The sequence below is a fragment of the Thalassophryne amazonica genome, unplaced genomic scaffold, assembly GCF_902500255.1.
Source record: "Thalassophryne amazonica unplaced genomic scaffold, fThaAma1.1, whole genome shotgun sequence".
NCBI classification, from domain to species: domain Eukaryota; kingdom Metazoa; phylum Chordata; class Actinopteri; order Batrachoidiformes; family Batrachoididae; genus Thalassophryne; species Thalassophryne amazonica.
In genome coordinates this window covers 496,637-518,166 of record NW_022986231.1, presented here as the reverse complement: position 1 = coordinate 518,166, position 21,530 = coordinate 496,637, and the positions used below count along the sequence as shown (strand labels likewise).

General features: G+C 45.3%; 1 protein-coding gene across 1 annotated transcript in view; it reads left to right on the top strand.

Annotated features, from left to right (window-relative positions):
• The window catches only part of jmjd1cb (jumonji domain containing 1Cb), a 651,485-nt gene that overhangs the window by 587,349 nt on the left and 42,606 nt on the right, over positions 1-21,530 (top strand). Inside the window, exons 28-33 of the mRNA XM_034165192.1 lie at positions 12,084-12,521; positions 14,724-15,105; positions 15,459-15,519; positions 15,604-16,302; positions 17,231-17,479; positions 21,181-21,368. Coding sequence (XP_034021083.1) covers positions 12,084-12,521; positions 14,724-15,105; positions 15,459-15,519; positions 15,604-16,302; positions 17,231-17,479; positions 21,181-21,368 — 2,017 coding nt within the window. The remainder of the gene's footprint in view (positions 1-12,083; positions 12,522-14,723; positions 15,106-15,458; positions 15,520-15,603; positions 16,303-17,230; positions 17,480-21,180; positions 21,369-21,530) is intronic.

Below are 21,530 nucleotides of genomic sequence, written 5' to 3'. Positions count from 1 at the left end.
AAACTCACTGTATGTCGACAGGAGCCGTGAATTCTGCTCCCAGAGCACCGTAGCCCAGGCGCGTGCCTTGCCCCGAAGCAAATTAATCACAAAAGCCACCTGGCTGTGGTCTGACGCGTACATCACGGGGTGTTGTGAAAAAACGAGCGCACACTTCATCAGAAAGTCTGTGCATGTTTCGACACAACCCCCGTACGGTTCCGGGGAGCTAATGTAAGCTTCGGGAGAAGGGGGGGGAGACCCTTGAACCACCACTGGATCATCAGTATTAAGCAACAGGCCCGCAGGAGGGGTGGCTGCAGCCGCGCCTGACGCGCGCGCCTCTACCTGAGCGGTGAGAGCCTCCATCCTGCGGGTGAGGTGAATATCCTGCTCGGTTAACAGATCCAACCGAGCCATAAGGTTGGTGAGAATGTGCTGCAGCTCACCCAACTCATCTCCTGGTGGAGCCTGTGCACCTTGCATTTCCATTGGTGGTTCAAAATGTGGTAAACGCCCCTCCATGACATGGCCGAGTTATCCTGTTGGGAAAGTGAAGTACACGGACCCACGACAGGGGGCGTAAATGAACGGCCAGTAGGAAGTCCGAATAAATAACAATTTATTCTGCAAATGTGCACAACCACCAAAATATGCTTTTAGTCTGTCAATCAGTCTACACAAAAGATGACGTGTGGGCAGGCCGAGGGTAGGAGACGCCTATCCAGAGAAGAGCCGGGACCTACGAGGTTCCACCACCAACGGAGACCTGCAACACACCGGAGCCGCCAAGTCCCGAGTCCCCAGGTGGCCACCGCTTCCAGCTGTCAGATCCGGTACTGCTGGCAGGAACAGACACAGGTTAAAGGTGGGTGTGTGTACACCCAGCAAACAGTCAGCAAAAATACAGTTCCTTCCAGAGGGACAAAAAACCTCCACCTCCAATACAGGAACACAGAGTACATGCAGTGCCTTATGTATCACTTAATCAAGTCTGAAGTGAGGAGTGGAGACGCCAACTCCTCCAACCTCCACAACCTCAGCTACAAGCTGCAAGTGTACAAAAAGGTTACGACTGCAAAAAGCTCTGCTGCAAAAACGTGTGCGTACGGCACAGAACGGCTGAGTTTGTTTACCTGACGGGTAAGCTCATAACTTGGCAGAGTTCTGATGATTCTCCCAGGCTTTCATGGGTGGTGGTGATGATGGCTGATGACTGACAGCTGTCAGTACCGGCACTCCTGGAGCTCCTGAGAGGTGGCTGCGCCCTCTGGTGCCTGAAACCCGACAACAGGCAGGGCGCCCTCTGGTGGTGAGCCAGCAGTACCTCCTCTTCTGGCGGCCCACACAACAAGGAAGGAGTTAACCAAGCTCAAATACATCATGAACAACTCCACTCACCCTCTGCACCGGACTGTAGTGGAGCTGACCAGCTTGTTCAGTGACAGACTGAGGCACCCTCAGTGCAAGAAGGAACTATACCGCAGGTCGTTCCTTCTTGCTGCTGTCAGACTGTACAATAACACTGTGAAATAACCACATGCAATAATATGTCCACAAATCATGTGCAATATTATTAATATGTCCACATACCATGTGCAATAACAACTCGTTTACAAATCCCAGCACTAATGTCACCTTGCCACATCTAAACTCCATTTCACATATTGTGAAGAAGATGCTCCTATCTCCCTTTCAGTCCCAATCATGTTATATATATGCATATGTATATGTGTATGTGTATAGGTATGTGTGCGCATATGGGTATGCATGTATGGGTGTATGTATATGTGTATATGCATATGTATACATATGCATATATACATGTATGTATACATATGCATATGTATATATATATATATATATATATATATATATATATTAGGGGTGTCACGATTCTCCAAATCCTCAATTCGATTTTATTTTCGATTTTAGGGTCACGATTCGATTCGATTCTCGATTTTCTTTTTCTTACAACAGAGAGGCCTATGCCAGGTTTAGATTAGTCTATGATCAGTCATTGGTTTGATTCATCAAAGTTGGGCTTGGTATAAGTGATACTTTTTGTAATACATCACATTAGGCACTAATGGTAAAATTTTAATGATTTAATTAAGATATAATGTAACAATCTTCTCAGTCAAGTGGAACAACAAAAACAAATATAACAATAATAACAAAAATTAGAGGTCACAGAGGGTAGCTGCCATCTAGTGGCTTTTTTGGTAGCAGCAGTGTGCGCTATTAAAATAGCAATGTGCAACATAACAAAATAATAAAACAAAATACAGTAACAGTCATGTGCAAAGTAATAGAACAATTAGAGCCATAACAAACTAAACTCTATCCTACAACAGTTGAACATAAAAAAATAAAACTTTTGGTCCCTGAGAATGACAACTGTCATTTTTCTTTAACTAAGGTATAACTTTATGTGGGGAGAAAGATGCTCCTTAAGGTACCAAAACTATTAACATATTTGTGGCTAGACAAGACAACAGTTATTTTTATATTTTCAAGTTTTGTTTAAGAAGATGAGAATGTCCACATTCTCTGGAGAAAGGGCTGCTCTATGAGCAGTCACAATGTCCCCTGCTGTGGAGAACACTCTCTCACTTGCTACACTTGTTGCTTGCACAGCAAGATAATGTTTGGAAAGCTTGGACAAATTTGGGTACTGATGCTCATTGTTTTTCCACCATTTCAGTGGATTTGCATCCACAGAAATTACTTTTGCCATCCTGTATAGCTCAATCTCCTCCTTGACAACATCAGGCCATGATTTTGGTGTTGTTGATGTAGTGGAGGCTGTGCTATAAAAGTCACCAAACAGTTCACTGAGTGTGATTCTCTTTGCTGGGGAGCTGCCTTCACTGGATGCTGCAGTTTCTGGGTTCTCTGCATGGTATTGACTGGTCGCATTTCCTGAGGCGTGAGTCTAAAAAAGAATATAAATTTATAAATGTATCAGTATTTCAATTACAGGATAAATTTGCATCACTATTAATATGAATTATGAATTTCAATTGGTCACATACCTGTGTGGGATGCTTTTGTAGGATTTTCTCAGCCAGACTGTTGAATATCTCTTTCCGAGAGGGGTCATCCAGATGGGGTAAAGACTTGAACCGAGGGTCCAAGGCAGTGCTCTCATTCAGGAACTGTTGAAGACTGAGATTTGAATACCTCCCTTCAATGTTGGTTGCTATAGCAGATTTAACATCCTTCACAATCTGTGAATCTGTGCCAGTATGTTTCATTGTTGTGAGAATGGAGTGTTTGAGTGGCAGGATCATAGACACAGTGGGCTGCTGTTCTGAGCTCAATAGAGTTGTGATTGTTTTCATGGGCTTCAGAACCTCAACCACATCCTCCAGAACAGTCACATCTTGATCAGAGAGTGTGATGAGATCTTTGGCATTCTTTTTAACATCTTTTTCTGTGAGTGCAGAATAAACAGCAGCTTGTTGCTCTAAGTAGCGTTTGAGCATGTCATAGCTGGAGTTCCACCTTGTAGTGACGTCTTGAATCAGCTTGTGAGGAGGAAGCTGGAGCATCTCTTGTTTGGCCTTTAAGACAACTGCTGCAGTCGTGCTCTTATGAAAGAAGGTGACGACTCTCCTGACTTTGCTCAACAGACGAGAAATCTGGTTTACTCCCAACCCCTTCTGGGATGCCAGGTTTACTGTGTGTGCAAAACACCCTATATGCGGTGACAATCCAGCTGCATTTGAGGCATTGGCAATGTTTTTGGCATTATCAGTGGTCACAGGGATGGTTGTATTTTGTTTATCCCGTTTCCATTCTAATACTGCTTCCTTTAGCACTTCTGCCAAATTATCACTTGTGTGTGATTCATAGATAGGGCGAGTTTGAAGTACTGGACTTTCAATCTCCCAATCATTATTGACGTAGCGTGCTGTCACTGTAATGTAGCTCTGAGTTGCTCTTGAGGTCCAGCCATCTGTTGTTATGGCAACTAACTCCGCAGTGCTTAGACCCCTCAAAACTTTTTCTTTAGCATCTTCATACATGGAGGGCAACAATTTGGTTGTAAGATGCGATCTGCTGGGAATACTGTAGCGCGGCTCAAGTACGCTAATTAAATGTTTAAACCCAGCGTTTTCCACCACTGAATAAGGCTGCAGGTCTGCTGCTATGAATAGCCCTATAGCGTTAGTTATTGCTTTAGCGCAAGCTGAGGTCTGTGCAAGTTTCATTACAAACGAAGAGTCAATAGTTGGCTGGACCAATGATGATGTTTTTCCAGCCAAAAAACATCTTTGTGATGACGGCGAATGTGTCCAGCCATGTTTGTTGTGTTTCCCGTAACTTCACATGTGTAATGTGGGTCAGCCCCTTAACACACCTGGCCACTCTGTTTGTGCACTGAGCGCCCCCTACTGGATGAACCATCAACATGTCATAACTCCCTTATGCATTGTGTGATTTGCTTGAAATTTGAATTGTGTGATGAGTGGTTGCCCCTGTACGCACATGCCCACTTCTGGTCACAAGGGGACAAGCTGGCCTGGGCAGGCGGTCGCGCGGAATGAGGGCCCGTATATGACTGCTTGCAGTCCTAGTTTTATTTATAACTCAAAACCATAAGTCAGCACTGCTTTATTTTCCAAGACCACCACTTCACGGCGACACTGCTGTTGAGTAGAGACTTGAGCTTCGCTGCTCCTCTCAACTGCTTCTCTGCTGGAAGCTATGTAGTAAACAGGAGCTTCCAGCAGTGGGCAGGGTGCTCAAAGACAGAAGTGCTGACTCATTGTTTGGGTCCGTGATCACCGTTGATGCTACCCCGAAGCGATCGTGGTGTTAAAACTGAAAATCAGCTTGTTAGTAGTTGCAAGTGTTCTGGATACAATACTGGAAGTTATCGGTTAGCTGTAGTTTCCGATAAAATTTTTGGGTGGTTTATCGGTTTAGCTATATACAAGATAACTTTTTAGTTAGCTGATTATCTGTTATCGAAGCAAACGTTTTGGTTAGCTGTGCCCACCACTGTGCGTCTGTATTATTTAATTATAAAACAAAAATTACCTCATGCAGCTGATGTCAGTGCTCCTTCACGTGCTGTTGCATTCAAATTCAAATATCTAATGGCTTCAGGATATGTGCAGATCATGAACTGAAGGAAGGCGCGTTCACCTAGCTGGATGGGAAGGGTCAGCAGTCACATGGGGCATATATGAAGGAGACAGAAGGGAGGTCACAGCCAGCGACTGTTTCCAGCTCTTTCCAAGAGGCAGCATAAATACTGTACCACACTGTAACTAAAAATGTGAGGACACTTTCTGTAGAAGTGCTATAAAAGTGTCACATTGCCTCCTTTTTTACCCCAAGCTTTAAATGAGCTTTACTGATGAGCTTTCCTGCCACCTCAGGGTGCTGCATGCAGGGATCTCAAGCTATTTAACAATGTCAGCCCTCTCCACTGTGCTGTTATTTATGACCATTGAATGGACGACCGCCTGATTCTTCTGGAAATTAATCATTTTCTTAGTTTATTCAATATTTAAAACCAGGTTATTAGCCACACACCCCTCCAGACCAGACCAGCTAGAACCGAATCATGGACTCCTGGACTGCTGCCTGTGGGCTTCCTCTTGCGGGCTTTATTTCTTTTGACACTGTGATTCCACTTTTAACTTTGTGTTTGTCCATTTACGTCTGCAAAATAGCGCTTTTGTGCGTGCTGCCATTCTGCATTCCTGGACAGCCACCTCTGTGCTCCTTCTCACTGGCTTTCTTTCCGTCCGTGGCCCACTGGCTTTATTTCTTCTGCAGCTTTAAACACACAGTCATTTTTACACCGTGATACAAATTTTAACTTTGTGTTCATCCATTATTGACTTCAAAATCACTATTTTGTGAGCTGGTGTTCTGCTTAAATGCTCGTTTTGAGCACGAATCATTGAGTCAGTGCGCACACACAATGGAGCTTCTGATCCATTAACAAGATATCAAATCTATCATAGACATATTTTTCCAGTTGATTATGTAAAATGAATGAACATGCAACTTTTTTACCAAGCTATTAAAATAAAACATTATGAACAATTACCTTTTAGCTGCTTCAAATATCTTCTCCACTTCATGGTGCAAGAGAGAGGGTGGAAAAAAGCAGGTGGAATTGTGTACGTAAGAGGGCTGAGCCGCTCCCGGTCCTCGTAGCTGCCAGGTGCTTGGATAATGGACTTTTACAGCCTCGTCTTCACCACAAACATGCCTCTATAATCCTCTTTTGTCCTCGTAGTAACTCGTACACAAACTGCCCCACGCTGTTGTTGCCAATTTTGAACATCTTGAAATTAGTGCCGCGTTCAGAGATGAGCCTCATTAACTGAAGATAATGCCTCTAAGAGCCTCTCAGAGCCACTATTCTCCCACAATAGTTGAATAAACCCTCTCCTAGCAAAAAACATGCTGCGTGGCTCATTATTTATCCTTAATTATTTGTTGGGACCAGGGCTTTAGTCTTTTTATTCTATTTTATTTTTCTATTTAATTATTTTATTTTGGTTTTATTCTGTTCTGGTGACTGTTTAAGATTTTCTGTTTTTATTATCCTTTGTTTTATTTTATATTTTTTCCTGTAGCATTTTGAGATTTTTGTTAATGAAAGGTGCATTATGAATGAAATTTATTAATATTATCATGACATTGTTGAACGTGATGTCAGAATCAGAATCACCTTTATTGTCATTGTAATTTGCATTGCAACGATATTTGAGTGCAACTCTAAAAGGTGCTTTTCTGAGGTGCGAGTAATTGTTAGCCAAATAAAACATAATGAATTTTAACAATAAATTATTTAAATATATGTACAACTAAATAAAATGTGGATCAAAGTAAAATGTAAAACGAGAATTATTTACAACTGTGGAATAATATTGCATGGGAAATATTGCACATGGTTACAGATATTGCACAAGAAACTTGAAAAGTGCACATTAAAGTGGTTTGTTATTGTTCAGTGCAGTGATCCCTCTGTGGAGAAAGCTGTCCCTGAGTCTGTTTGTCCTAGTTTTGATTGACCTATACCGTTGGCTGGAGGGTAGTAGGTCAAACAGGTGGTTGCTGGGGTGGGATGTGTCTTTGATGATGCTGGAAGCTCTGCTGAGGTAGCAAGAGCTGGCAATGTCCTCCAGTCTGGGCAGAGAGCAACCAGTGATCCCCTGGGCTGTTTTGACACCCTCTGCAGCGCTCTCCTGTCTGCTGCTGAGCACCCCCCTTACCACGCTGTAATGCAGTACATCAGGATGCTCTTGATGGTGGCTCTGTAGAACAACACCAGCAGCTTCTCCTCCAGATTGTTTCTCCTGAGCACCCTCAGGAAGTGGAGTCGCTGCTGGGCTTTCTTCACCACCACTGTGGTGTTGGCAGTCCAGGAGAGGCTGTCAGAGAGCTGCACTCCCAGGAACCTGATGGAGCTGACCCTTTCCACACAGTCCCCATGGATGTAGAGCGGGGCTGGGTCTGCCCTGTTCTTCCTGAAGTCCAGGATTATTTCTTTTGTTTTTGTGGTGTTCATCGGCAGGTTGTTAGCTGAACACCACGCTGTCAGTTGATTTACCTCGTCTCTGTAGTCGGTCTCATCCCCCCCTGAGATGAGCCCAACCACGGTGGTATTATCCGCAAACTTTATGATTGTGTTTGAGAGATGGTCGGAGAGCAGTCGTGCGTGTCAAGGGTGAACAGGAGGGAGCTCAGTACACAGCCTTGAGGGGAACCGGTGCTGAATGTGATGGTGGAGGAAAAGTGGGGGCCAAGTTTCACGGTCTGTGAGCGGTTTGTGAGGAAGTCCTTGATCCACTGGCCAGTGGGGGTTGAGATGCCCAGATGTGTCAGTTTCTAGACCAGGATGATGTGGATGAAGGCTGAGCTGAAGTCCAGGAAGAGCATCCTCACATAGCTCCCCTGGTGCTCCAGGTGGCTCAGCGCAGTGTGGAGCGCTGTGGTGATAGCGTCCTCTGTGGAGCGGTTTGCCCCGTAGGCAAACTGGTGGGGTTCCAGAGTGGGAGCCAGACAGGCTCTGATGTGCTGAGAGACCAGTCTTTCAAAGCACTTCATGACCACAGGCGTAAGTGCAACAGGCCTGTAGTCATTTATGCTCTCCACTGCTGACTTCTTTGGGACTGGAATGATGGTGGAAGATTTGAGGCAGAGTGGAATGATGGCTTGTGACAGGGACAGGTTGAAGATCCAGGTGAAACTCCAGCCAGTTGGTCAGCACACGCTTTGAGTACCTTTCCAGGTACACCATCGGGGCTGGCCACCTTCCTGGGGTTCACTGCCTTTAGCACACGTCTCACTTCACATTCCTGAAGTGTTAGTGTGCTAGTGCTGGAGGGTGGTGGGTGTGGAGTTGCTGCTGGTCAGTCTGCTTTGAAGCGGGCAAAGAAGCGGTTCAGCTTGGCTGCCAGCGAGGCATCAGACCTAGCATTTCCTGGGTTGCTGCTTCTTTGTTGGTTATATTATTTATTCCCTGCCACATCTTTCTGGGGTCATTCACAGTGAAGTGGTCCTCTGTCTTTTTCTTGTAGGCAGCTTTGGCCTCCCTGATGCCTCTTTTCAGGTCGGACCTGGCCACGTTGTATTGGGCCCTGTCCCCTGGTTTAAAGGCGGTGTTGCGGCTTTTTAATAGGGACTGGACTACGCTGTTCATCCAGGGTTTCTGGTTGGGAAAAACCCTGACCCTTTTGTCGACCGTGACAGTGTCAACACAGTTCTTAATGTAAGAGAGTACAGTGTCAGTGTACTCCTGCAGGTTGTGGCTGGAAAATAAATCCGTGAGAAGCAGTCCTGTAGCTGGGAGAGCACTTCCTCAGGCCAGGTTTGGATTGTCTTTTGTTGTGGCTTTGTTTGCCTCAGCAGGAGGGTGTAGGTGGGGGTGAGGGACAGGCAGAGATGTCTGATCCAGCAAGATGGGGGAGGGGAGTGAATTTGTACGCATGTTTTATGTTTGAGTAAACATGGTCCAAAGTATTTTCCCCTCTGGTGGCACACTTCACGTACTGGACTAACTTAGGGAACACAGTCTTTAAACACACTTGGTTGAAGTCACAGCAACAGTACAAACACCATCCGGGTGGGCCAGCTGTTGTTTATTTACACAGGCAAGCAAGAGAGGCTAAGGGCTGTGCTAACGTTAGCATCGGGTGGCATGTAAACACCAAACACAATGACTACTGTGAACTCCCTTGGGAGATAAAAAGGTCTGCACGAGACTGCCAGCACCTCTAAATCAGGAGAACAGTGAGAGTCAATGATCCTGCTGATACAGCACCACTCATGGGGTTCACATAAACACAGAGCCTGGTTCTGTCCTGCCAGTGTAGCGTGCGGCCTGCTAGCTCAACTGCAGCGTCAGGGATCAGCGGGTGAAGCCACGTCTCTGTGATTAAAATAACGCTGCAGTTCCACACAAAGCTGTTTGTAGCCATCTGTAGCTTCAAATTCGTCCATTTTTTGGGTGATGGATCTAGCGTTGGAGAGGAAGAGGCTCAGTAATGCTGGCCTGTGAGGTTGTTTACATAGCCTAGCATCGGAGCCGGACCGACATCCTCTCTTCTGCTTCCTGTCTCTGCGCCGCCTTCTCCGCAGGCTGGTAATCCACGGAGAGCCCGGTGTTCTCGCTATGTCCTCCGGGGTGTTGTGGTACTGGTGGAATTCGTTCATAACCGACAATTTGTACCTCAGACCGAGGTCAATAAGGTTCTGACGGCTGAAACTGTGGGTCGCTTTACAAAACTCGAAGAATATACGCGAAAAAAGTAACAAAAACAAGCACCCGTACGCGCCGCCATCTTGTTTAACCTCCGGCACAGTCATTGAACATGATGTTACACTCATTTTGTGTTAAACAGTCAGTTCTGTTGATGAGTGTTTATTTTCTTCTATGAGTGAAATATTTATCTAATCACATAAATATTGAAATGTCAGAAGTTTCTTACTGTGGAAAACTGAAAGGATGATGTCATCGCCCTGCTTCTGTAACATGTTTAACAATGTAAAGGCCCCTTGACACAAGCATGACTTTGATTCACACACTAGCACGACCTTTGTCGTGCTGGAGGTTAAACTCGTCTTTAACGGGTGCAGACAGGACGCGAGGGGGGCGCCGGTGCATGCTGTTGCGCACAGAGAATTTTGAAATGTTCAAAAAATCTTTCAAGCATAAATGTTGTGCTACGTGGCGCTATCTAATCGCTAACACGATGTGCAGCTCATCAAGTGGAGTAAAGAAGAAGTGAACAGATCAAGTGGCGATATCAGCAGATCGCATCAGAGCGCAGCTCATCTGAACGATTATAACAAGATGTTAACTTTCTCGTAAACATACTTTAACAGCTGCACACAAGAAGGAAAGAACACACAACTGTTTTACCAAGCCATGACAATGTAAACATGACAAATTACCTTTTTAGATGACTCAAAACAGCTGTTTTCAACAGCCAATTTGCAGAGTAAATGATTAATCTGACACTAAATAATTATTTTATATACACAGCATCCAGTGCAGAGTGCGTGGCAGATGGTAGAACAAAGAACGGCGTCCAGATGGGAACACAGTGGGTGTAGCATTTTTTTTTTTTTTCTTATTGGTGCTGGGACAAAGTGCTGGCACCCTCTAGCTGAGAAACTCACCCAGAGCAGAGAGACGGTCTTGTTTAAAAGCTCTTCAAAAAAAATAAACCCTTAACAATTAACTTCCATCACAATGAATTAACGCATTTCCAGACATCATCTTCCAAAACAAGGGTGTCATGTGGGGAACAGTTTTAATCTATGATGATGAATCCTGGCAACAGGTCAGATTAAAAGACTATTTTTTTATCCGTGAGCCAGCGTCTAAAGTTCTAGCTTTTGTTGTTAGCTCTCTGTCAACTTATCCATTTTTTGTAGAAGCATTACAGTGCTACATACAGGCCTGGCATATGTACTACAGCATTTTCAATGGATCTGTGAGAATGGAGATATTTCTTGAATGGAACACTTTTTGAAAATGACAAAGAAAAAGATTGTATAGCAGAAGTTCAGTTTCGGTGCAGACAAGGCCTTAAAAACATGGAATGAAATGAAATTAAAATAAATGAATTATTTTCTTGGGAGTGCTATGACAAATCCAGGGGAAGCTCTAACCCCCCCCTAGTGTGTGGTTGGGAGTTAGGGTTAGGGTTTGGGTGGGGGTGTGGACGAAGCTCCTTGGAGCAACCTATGTTGTGATTTGGCGCTGTATAAATGAATTGAATTTCTGGGTCTTCTTGGTGACTGAGGTGATGTTGCTGCTCCATTTGAGGTTGTGAAAGATGATGGACCGTTGAAGGTTGAAGCGCTCCATGGTGAAATTGGTACAGTTAAAGGTGGTGATGGGATGCAGTGGGGATCTTCACCTACAGCCGACTGTCATCTCCCGAGTTTTGAGGCATTCGGCTCAAGAATTTCCTGATGCGCATCTCCCACCTGTGTGCAGGCTCATCACCTTCATGGATGATTAAAAAAGAAGTGCAGCATATAAAAAGTATTAAAAGGAACATGCCTGAATATGGGATTTCTTTTCTTTCGTTTGTAGTATATGTACAGGGTGACCCAAAAAAGTGCCACAAAATCAATTCTCCAGCAGCTAATCTGAATTCTGTTTGTTTATTTTGTTTTATTTAGGCAAGTTACAGTTGTGTGACATTAGTGTCCCTTGAACTTTTACATGTTAGAAAAAAATTTTAGGACATCAACAAACAAACAAAAAATTCAGGCTCACTCACTCATCTCCAACCGCTTAGTCCAATTAAGTGTTGCGGGGGGCTGGACCCTGTCCCAGCAGTCATAGGTCATGAGTCATAGGTCCTGTACACCCTGGACAGGATGCCAGTCTGTCGCAGGTCCACATACAGACAAACACATTCGGCGACGTCAAACCATTTATTACACAGTGTGAGCTCCACTTCGAGCTAATGTCACCCATGTTCCCGACAGACAGAACGAAGATAGCATATATGATCACTCACCTTTCTGGCTGAGCGGCTGCCTGGGCAACAGCGGAATGGAGCCAACAATCTCCCGCCTGTGCTTCTCTCCCGGCGTTCACCAAGGCTCTCAAACAGGTTTTTCAGCACACCGCTCCGGGGCGCGAGGCTGCGCGCTCCCTCATGAAGCTGAGGCAGGGCAGCCGCCAGGTAACAGACTACGCGATCGACTTTCGCGTTCTCGCAGCAAAGAGCGAATGGAACCCGGCGGCCCTCCTCGATGTGTTTTTCCAGGGTCTGTCTGCAGAGATCCAGGATCAGTTAATAGCCACCGACCTGCCGGATGATCTTGATGAATTGATAGCACTGGCCATCCGCACTGACCGCCGTCTGCAGGACCGTCCTCGGCGAGCAAACCGTAATCCCGACCACCGGATGGCCACGCCTCCAGCCCGTTACTCCTCCTCCTCCACTCACTCTCGGCCTGAGCCCCACCAGACAGTTCTGAGGAGCCAATGTAGCTGGGGAGAACGCGTCTGTCACGAACAGAGCGACAGCACCGCCGTGAGGACGGCCTCTGCTACTACTGTGGACATTCAGGACATTTGATTTCTCATTGTCAGGCCAGGGGTGCCACCATGCGGCCAAGATCCGAGGTACGGGTGAGTCTAAATTCCATTTCCTCTGTTTCAACACAAAATATAATCCCAGCTAAATTAACATCTGACCATACCACCATAGATATATCTGCTTTTGTAGATTCAGGTTCTGATGTGTCAGATCCCGCTTTTTTTTTGGACACACGGCACACGCTCACCCTCCGATGAGTGTGTTTGTGTACAAAACCAGCTCTCCGTCTCTGGGGTCCAACCTTCGTGTCTCCACGGGTGCTACCCAGCAGGGCTGCACAAAGGCTGTTCAAGCTGGTGGCGAGGAGATTCGTCTAGCCGCTCACTGCCTTCATCCGGACGTCCACCCCGCTGACGCTGATCTCGCACCCCGGTCGAATAGCCTTCTCTGGAACCAGGATACGAACCGGCCACGCCCGTTAACGTCAGCTCTCCTCTTATGGATCAGGGCTCTTGGAATGTTGCTAGATTTTGAATTTAGTGACTCGTACAGCGAGTCTCCAGGATGTGTTATTTTCATTAAAAAAACAGACTAACCTTTTAGAGCCTTTTTTGATGTTGTACACCCAATAAACTTTAACTTAATCCAATGTCTGAGCCTTGACACTTTAACTGCATGCTTGGAAATTTATTGCAGGTTTTGCAAGTGCCGACAACATAATCAAAATCAGCTATTAGTCGTTAGCTGACCACGATCCTTGTGTGATGTTGTAATCCTTCAGGAAGTTAATCCACATAGAGTTTATTCCTTCTTCAATCAACCAAAAGTTGATCTAATCCATTCTGGTATGCTGTGATGTTCCTTGAGAGAGAAAACGTTGAACATTCCCCACTCAGACTTAAGGCCAGTGATTATTCTCCAATGTTCTGCTACTCCGTGACTGGACGGCCTGAGTGGGAGTTGAAAACTCTCTCAAACGATCTTTATGGCTCCAATCCTCTCACTCCACGATTCCAATTGCTGCTCACAAGATGGTCAAGTCTTGTGATTTCCTCGTAGCAGGGGAGAAGTGGCAACAGCACCTCTCCCTGGAAGAGTTTCCTGGTGTTTCACAGTTTATATATGTGCTTGACTCTTGTTGTCTTCAGATGATCTTGGTTACCATGGGGACGCTGTTGACTCAAAACCTCCTCCCTTCTCCTTCGCTTACTGGAAGTCATCTGTGGCCCCTTGCCAGTAACTTATTTCTCAAGTTCCTCTTTTCTGTTAACACTTCAGCTTTTCTGAGAATTCATTCTTTTTAAATCATTTCTTTAGAATCGCATCAGTCATATTCAATCATTTCATTACAACTCTCTTTCACATAAAAACAATTCATATGATCATATACAAACATTTTCATTCCTTATTATTCATTTCATATTTTACCAACATCTTAATCATTTTATCAGTTGTTTAACATCAGCTTTTCTTGCCCTGCTTGCGACATCATCTTCACTTCCCCTTTTCCTCTGACTCTGCACTCTTTATGAAAAACAACTCATATAATCATTAATTTCACTTATTTGTAACATACTTTTTCTAATACTTTTTCTAATCAACTCTTAATTTTAATACATTAATACTTCATTTGATCATACTTGTCATGTTAGAATCATTCTTAGACATATTCCATCATCTTCACCACTGAGTTCATTCCGTGGGCCTCCCCATTTGCAATGGAAAAGTCCGGTATGACCTCACTTACTCCGGGAAGGTACTAAACACTGTGCAGTTTAATCCAACAGCATGTAAATTAATCCCATGGCACGTATTATATTCCAAGATGAAAACAAGCTGAAAGCAAGCTTAAAGTCATCTTTCCTGACAGATGCCAATTTGATCCTGTCCTCTCTTGTCAGGCACCTCCACCTTAAGACATATAAGCTCCCGCGCCCCCTGGTGGTAGGTGCCGTGGATGGTCACGTGCTTGGTGAAATCACTCACCGCACTCAGTCTGTCAAACTGTTAATCTCCCACTCTCACTCTGAATCAATTAGCTTTCATGTGATGGATAATATGACTCACCCTATCATTCTGGGGCACCCCTGGCTACAACGCCATGGACCAAATTTTGATTGGACGAAGGGCGAAATTATATCCTGGAGTCCGTCTTGTAGCAATGTATGTTTGCCTAAATCTGTCTGTGGTTCGCAGGAAATCAACCCAGATCTGACTGGGGTCCCCGTGTGTTACCATGATCTCGCAGCTGTTTTTTGCAAAGCAAAAGCTAAATCGTTACCACCGCATCGCAGTTATCACTGTGCCATTGAACTTCTCCCTGGAGCAACTCCTCCTCAGGGAAAACTATACTCCTTGTCCGCACCTGAATGTCACGCTATGAACGAGTACATACAGGAGTCCTTAGCAGCCGGGTTAATACGCTCATCCTCTTCTCCAGCAGGGGCAGGATTCTTCTTTGTAGGAAAGAAGGACGGAACACTCCGTCCCTGCATCGATTACTGCGGTTTGAATGAGGTCACCGTGAAGAATCGCTACCCGTTGCCATTAATCTCTTCCGCGTTTGAACTGTTGGAAGGTGCCAGGGTCTTTACTAAGCTCGACTTGCGTAACGCATACCATTTGGTAAGAATAAAGCAAGGTGATGAATGGAAGACAGCCTTCAACACTCCCTCTGGTCACTACGAATACCTTGTAATGCCATTTGGTCTCACGAACGCGCCCGCAGTATTCCAAAACTTAGTAAATGATGTGCTACGTGACTTCCTGAATAGATTTTTTTTGTCTACCTGGATGATATCCTCATTTTTTCCCCTGATCTGATTGCTCATACTCGCCACGTTCGCCAGGTGTTACAAACTTTACTGCAAAACGGGCTGTTTGTGAAGGCAGAAAAGTGCGAATTTCATAAGTCCATGGTCTCCTTTCTAGGTTTTGTCATTTCTGCAGGGGAGGTTAAGATGGATCATGCAAAGGTGGTGGCAGTACAGGAGTAGGCAATACCCACCTCCCGTAAGGAGGTGCAACGTTTCTTAGGGTTTGCTAATTTTTATCGGAAATTTATTTGAGGATTCAGTTCAGTGGCTGCTCCCCTGCATGCTATCACCTCATCCCTCCGCCCGTTTGTCTGGTCGAAAGAATGTGACGAGGCGTTCCGAGTCCTAAAGGATCGCTTTACCACGGCCCCCGTGCTACTCCTCCCTGACCCCGTACGACAGTTCGTGGTAGAAGTCGACGCCTCCAATGTAAGTGTGGGGGCTGTTCTGTCCCAGAGGAACCCCACGGACAACAGGCTACACCCTTGTGCCTTTTTGTCAAAGAAATTGACCCCCACAGAACGCAATTATGGCATTGGCGACCGCGAGCTGTTAGCGGTTAAAGTGGCTTTGGAGGAGTGGCGGCACTGGCTGGAGGGGGCACAGTTCCCTTTTATCGTTTACACTGATCACAAAAACCTGGAATACCTCCGTTCTGCCAAACGGCTCAATGCCCGCCAGGCCCAATGGGCAATATTTTTCAGTCCTTTCAACTTTACTCTGTCCTACCGCCCGGGTACCAAGAACGGGAAACCAGACGCCCTATCTCGCCTGGGAGAGCCAGTAGACACGCCTGTAGATCAAGGAATGATATTACCCGCTTCGTGTTTTGTGTCTGCCTTAACCTGGGACATCGAGAGTAGAATTAAATCGACAATCGGGGATGCGCCAGTTCCTGTCGGGTGTCCGCGGGGAAAACCTTTTGTTCCTCCTGACTTCAGGAGTGAGACGATCCGCTGGTGTCACGATAGTCGGATGTTCTGTCATCCTGGCATTAAAAAGACCTTGTTCGTGGTGCAGCAAAGATTTTGGTGGCCAGGCCTAGTAAAGGACGTCTGTGAATACGTATATGCCTGCCAAGTATGCACAATACATAAATCCTCAAATCAACCACCTGCAGGGACACTGTTACCATTGCCAATTCCGTCTCGTCCGTGGTCTCATATTGCCGTAGACTTTGTAACTGGCTTCCCACCCTCCAAGGGCCACACTGTGGTTTTAACTGTAGTCGACCGACTCTCCAAGATGGTTCATTTTATTTCTCTACGGAAACTATCGTCGGCCAGGGAAACAGCAGTGGTTATGCTAAACCAGGTCTTTAAACTACACGGCTTACCACAGGATATAGTCTCCGACTGGGGCCCGCAGTTTATATCCCGATTCTGGAGTGAGTTTTGCCGTCTCCTCGGGGTAACTTCCAGTTTGACTTCGGGTTACCATCCACAGGCCAATGGGCAGGCAGAACGAATAAATCAGGACCTGGAGAAAGGTCTGCGGGTGCTTGCGTCGCGGCATCCTGCCTCTTGGTCTGACCAACGTCCGTGGGTCGAACTTGCCCACAATAGTTTGCCCTCTTCTTCTACTGGTTATTCCCCCTTCCATGTGGTTTTTGGACACCAGCCGGCATTTTTTCCCTTGGTCAACCTTAACTCATCGGTTCCCTCTGCGCTCAGTTTGATTCTTTGTTGCCGGCGAACCTGGGAGCGTGCTCGGACGATTTTATCCCGTTCTGTAGAAGCTTATAAGACGGCCGCTGACCGCCGGAGGTCCGCTGCCCCGTCCTACGTCCCTGGGCAGCGGGTGTGGCTTTCTACGCGGCACTTGTCGCTTTGGGGCGTGCCTAAGAAGCTTGCTCCCCGGTTTGTCGGTCCCTTTTCCGGTCTCCAGGGTCATTAACCCTGTTTCGGTCCGTCTTCGTCTTCCTCGGTCCATGGGCATCCACCCTACTTTCCACGTCAGTAACGTCATGCCTGTTTGGTCGAGTGCTTTGTGCCCTCCTGCTGTTCCCCCGCCGCCCGCCCGGTGTGTGGATGGTGGCCCGGTCTTCTCCGTGCGTCGGCTCCTGGCCTCTCGCCACTGTGGTCGTGGGTTTCAGTATCTGGTCGATTGGGTGGGCTATGGTCCCGAGGAGCGCTCGTGGGTTCCCTCTCGTTTTATTTTGGATCCTGTGCTTGTTCGCGACTTTCATGTCGCTCACCCTGGTTCGCCTGGGCCGGCTGTGGCGGGGGGGTCCTGTCAGGATGTGTGTTTGATCTGCTTTTATTTCTTGGTTGTAGTCTGTTTTTATGTGTAAGCTGTCTTCTTTTTTGTTTATCTCCTTGTTGGATGCTTTTCTGTTTGGGTCTCTCTGTCTCTTTAACAGGTGGGCGTGTCTGTCTGTCTCTCTCTCCCTGGTCACGCCCCCCTTTCCAGTGCTTTCCATGCTCACCTGTGTTCAGTTTGCAGCTCATCACTGGGGTGAATATATACTGCTCATTCTGCTTTGTTTCTTTGCCAGATTGATGCGCACAGGGCCTTCTTTCCAGCTCTCGTTCATGTTCCATAGTCCTGCCTGCCTCAAAGTGTTTTTCGACCACCTGCCCGTTTGTTCCGACCACGATAAAGCCTGATGTTAATAATTCTGCTGCTGTGTTTTCTGGACTGTCTACCCGTGTACCGACCACTGCTTGTCACTCCACTAAAGTTTGTCAACCAGAGCTGTGTTTGTGAGTCTTGCATTTGTGTCCAAACCAAACCTTCTGTCAGAAGGCACCTTAGGCAGTTCCACTATGAAAGCATGAGTGGTGAAAATCGATAAACAATGAATGTTGTGCTGCAATGCACCATGGGAGTTCAAGGTTTTGAGGTTTTACATGTTATTGTGGTTTGTTGGTTTAACAGTGTTCTTAGTGTTATTGATTCATTGTGTTTTTGTAGCTCAGTTGGTTTAGTCAGTTTCGATAAGTCTCATGTTGCTCTTACCTTGAGTGACTTAAAGTGTAGGTGACATGATAGGAAATGCTTTTTTGAGTATTTAAAACTAAAATTAACAGTTTGAAAACTGGGGACTTCCGGGCGAGTCCCAACATTGGAGAAGAAGGAGGAAGTGACATCAGCGCCAGAACCATTATCGTAATAGTCCCATTAATTTATGGATTTTTACAGGGTACTGACAGCCCCGTTTCCACCGAGTGGTTCAGGTCGGTGGTGCAAGGTGTTATAAGTGTCAGAACGGTTAATTCTCGCTGGCAGAATCCTTTTGATTGGCAGGTGGAACACTTATATTGACCAGCGCGCACAGGGTGTTTGCGGTTTCTCTACTCGACACGGAGGCAAAACTGAGTATTTGCACATTTTATTTTATTGTTTTGTCGATCATGGGATAATTTCATTGCGTGCAGACTGAGACATTATGAGTAGTTGAGGGACTGCAAGTCTTTCAACTTGTAGTGCAAAGCGGCCCGCTGTGGAACAGGAGGAGGATTCGTCCACAGCAGAGACTCCAACCATCAACGGATTACAGCCGCTGCTGTAACCTGGCACCAAACTTGTAACAAATATACTTTTCATCAGTCAGGACATAAGGAATTAACTTATTTTCAGACGTCGTTTTGTAAAGGTGGATAAGTTTGCATCAGTCTCAAGATGATCTCACGGAAACACAGGTAAGACTATATTATTTACTCCTTGAATGGTTTTAATATTTTTTTTAATTACACTAACGTACAGTACACTAACTTCATTCATGAAGCAAACAATATTTATTTTAAAAATAGCTGATAACGCAAGACGCGTTATGAATGTCACTTTTCTGTCATTTGTGACACATTCCTGACATTCTTAATGTGACTTAACGCATCTGAATAGGTTTCTTAATAGTGCGTGTTGGTGCATGATATTCTTGATATTCGTGGAGCATGTTTTTGCCTGTCAAAAAATCTTCCACGAATGTCACACACCAAAACACAGCACAGCTGGCATTTGCTGTTTGGCATGAGTATGTATTTTGGGTCAAGGATGAACAGCGCCAAAACAGAACACTGACAGGACTAACACTCTTGGAGAAGCTATGAATATTAGCTAATGTTGGTAATTACATTTTGGACTCACAGGCCTTTCCAGCAGGGGGCAGTAAATCATCTTTTTATTAAGTGATTAATGCGCTTGGTTTCATTGCACAAGGTTCCTGGTTCAAATCCCACCCCTGCCACATTTCTCTGTGTAATGTGGAGTTGCGTCAGTAAGGGTATCCGGTGTAAAACCTGTACCAATTCAACATGCAGACCCACCTGTGGCGACCCCGAGTGCAAACAAGGGAATAGCCGAAGGGAGGGAGTGTAAGTGCATATAATTTAAAGTTTCCAATCCACCTAACCTGCATGTCTGTGGATGTGGGAGGAAGCCGGAGCATCCAGAGAGAACCCACACAAACACGGGGAGAACACGCAAACTCCACAGGCCACAGGTGGGAATCGAACCCGTGAGGCATCAGTGCTAACCACTATTCCACCGTGCTGCCATTTAAAAATAAAATGACAAAATAGAATGAATAATAAAATTGAAAAAATAATGATGATAATAATAATAATAATAATATTGATAATAATAGTGTATATGAGTATATATGATAACAGCAACCTAAACAATTTATAAATACATTAAGACTAAAATTAAGATTAAAAATTATATAATTAACAGGAAATAAAAGGGTTGAGTTCCTCTTTGTAAGAATTGTTGAGGTCCAAGGTTCTAAAAACATTCTGGACTAACCCTTCATTCCATTGTCATTGCTTAATTTATTGTCACCCTTGAAAAATGTCAGCTATCTTTTTTATAAATACTACCCAATCTAGAGCCCGTGGATCCCCACAGGCAACATGCTAGTTACTTTTAATTCATAATGTAGCGAAGGGTGTAATTTTAGAAGTTTTAATATACTAAGTCTGATTTTTTTTTTTTTTTTTTTTTGAGGTCCTAAAAAATTTCTAATATGTAAAAGCCCAAGGAGGCAAACACATTTTCACACACCTGTATGTATGTGAGGAATTTCTTCTGATGTACTTTGAGACTGATCCAATGAGGATACCGCTTACAATCGAGCAAAAAGGGAAACTGGTGGAATTCTCCTTTGCGACCAAATTGACCATGCAAACCCAAAAGCTCCAGACAGAAAGACAGTATGGAGAATTGTAAAGAAGTTTCAAATTGATAGAACTGTTCACACTGTTAATAAAGGGAGATCTGGCCGAACCAGAGGAGCTGTGCACATATTGAGCACATCCTGTGAACGCCAAAACTCTTACAAACTGATGTGGAATTACAAATGAACACCAGAGATAAAATTACCTGAGATATGCTTCAAGATGACTTATGACAGATATCAGGATCCAGAGGTGTGTAGATTGCCTATGGCTTTATTTTTGTAGCACTTTTTTTGGGGCACCCTGTACATTGTTGTGCAGATCATGTAATTATGACGTGTCTGTGCTCCAGAGACAACAGCAGTTACAGTTGAACATTTCAAAATATTATTGTTTTGCAAAATTAGTACAATTTAATGTGTCCATGGTGTATAAAGTTCTTTCTGTAAAGGGGGGGTGGCTACAGTCCAGTCTTCATGGGGGCATAGAGGGGAGAGAGTTAAGCTTCCTGACAGCTTGGTGGGAAAGCTGCTCTTCAGTCTAATGGTGCGGGCCTGGAGGGTCTAGAGCCTCCTCACAGAGGGCAGGAGACTAACAAGTAGCATGAGGGATGGATGCCACGCACGATGCTGAGTGCTTCATGGGTTTTGTAGATGTCCAGGATGGAGGGGAGTGGACGCCAACCATGTTTCCTGTTGCATTCACTATGTACTGCAGGGATTTTCAGCTGGAGTTTGCACACTTTCCGAAACGCACAGTGATGCAGCTCTTGGTGATGCCTCAGCAGGAGGAGCACATGATGGGGTTCTGGAGCATCAGTTCTCCTCAGTTGGCAGAGGAAATAGAAGTCCTCAGTTACACAGCCAGAGTCTTGGTGCTGCTCAGACTCTCCTCACCGGCTGAGTGTTCGCTTTCCCAGAGTTGACAAATCTGAACAATTACAGTATGATGTGTGGATCAAAATATCAAAATGAATAGATCATCAAACTACTTCTTGGTTGCAGCTTGTATGTGTGTGTGTGTGTGTGTGTGTGTGTGTGTGTGTGTGTGTGTGTGTGTGTGTGTGT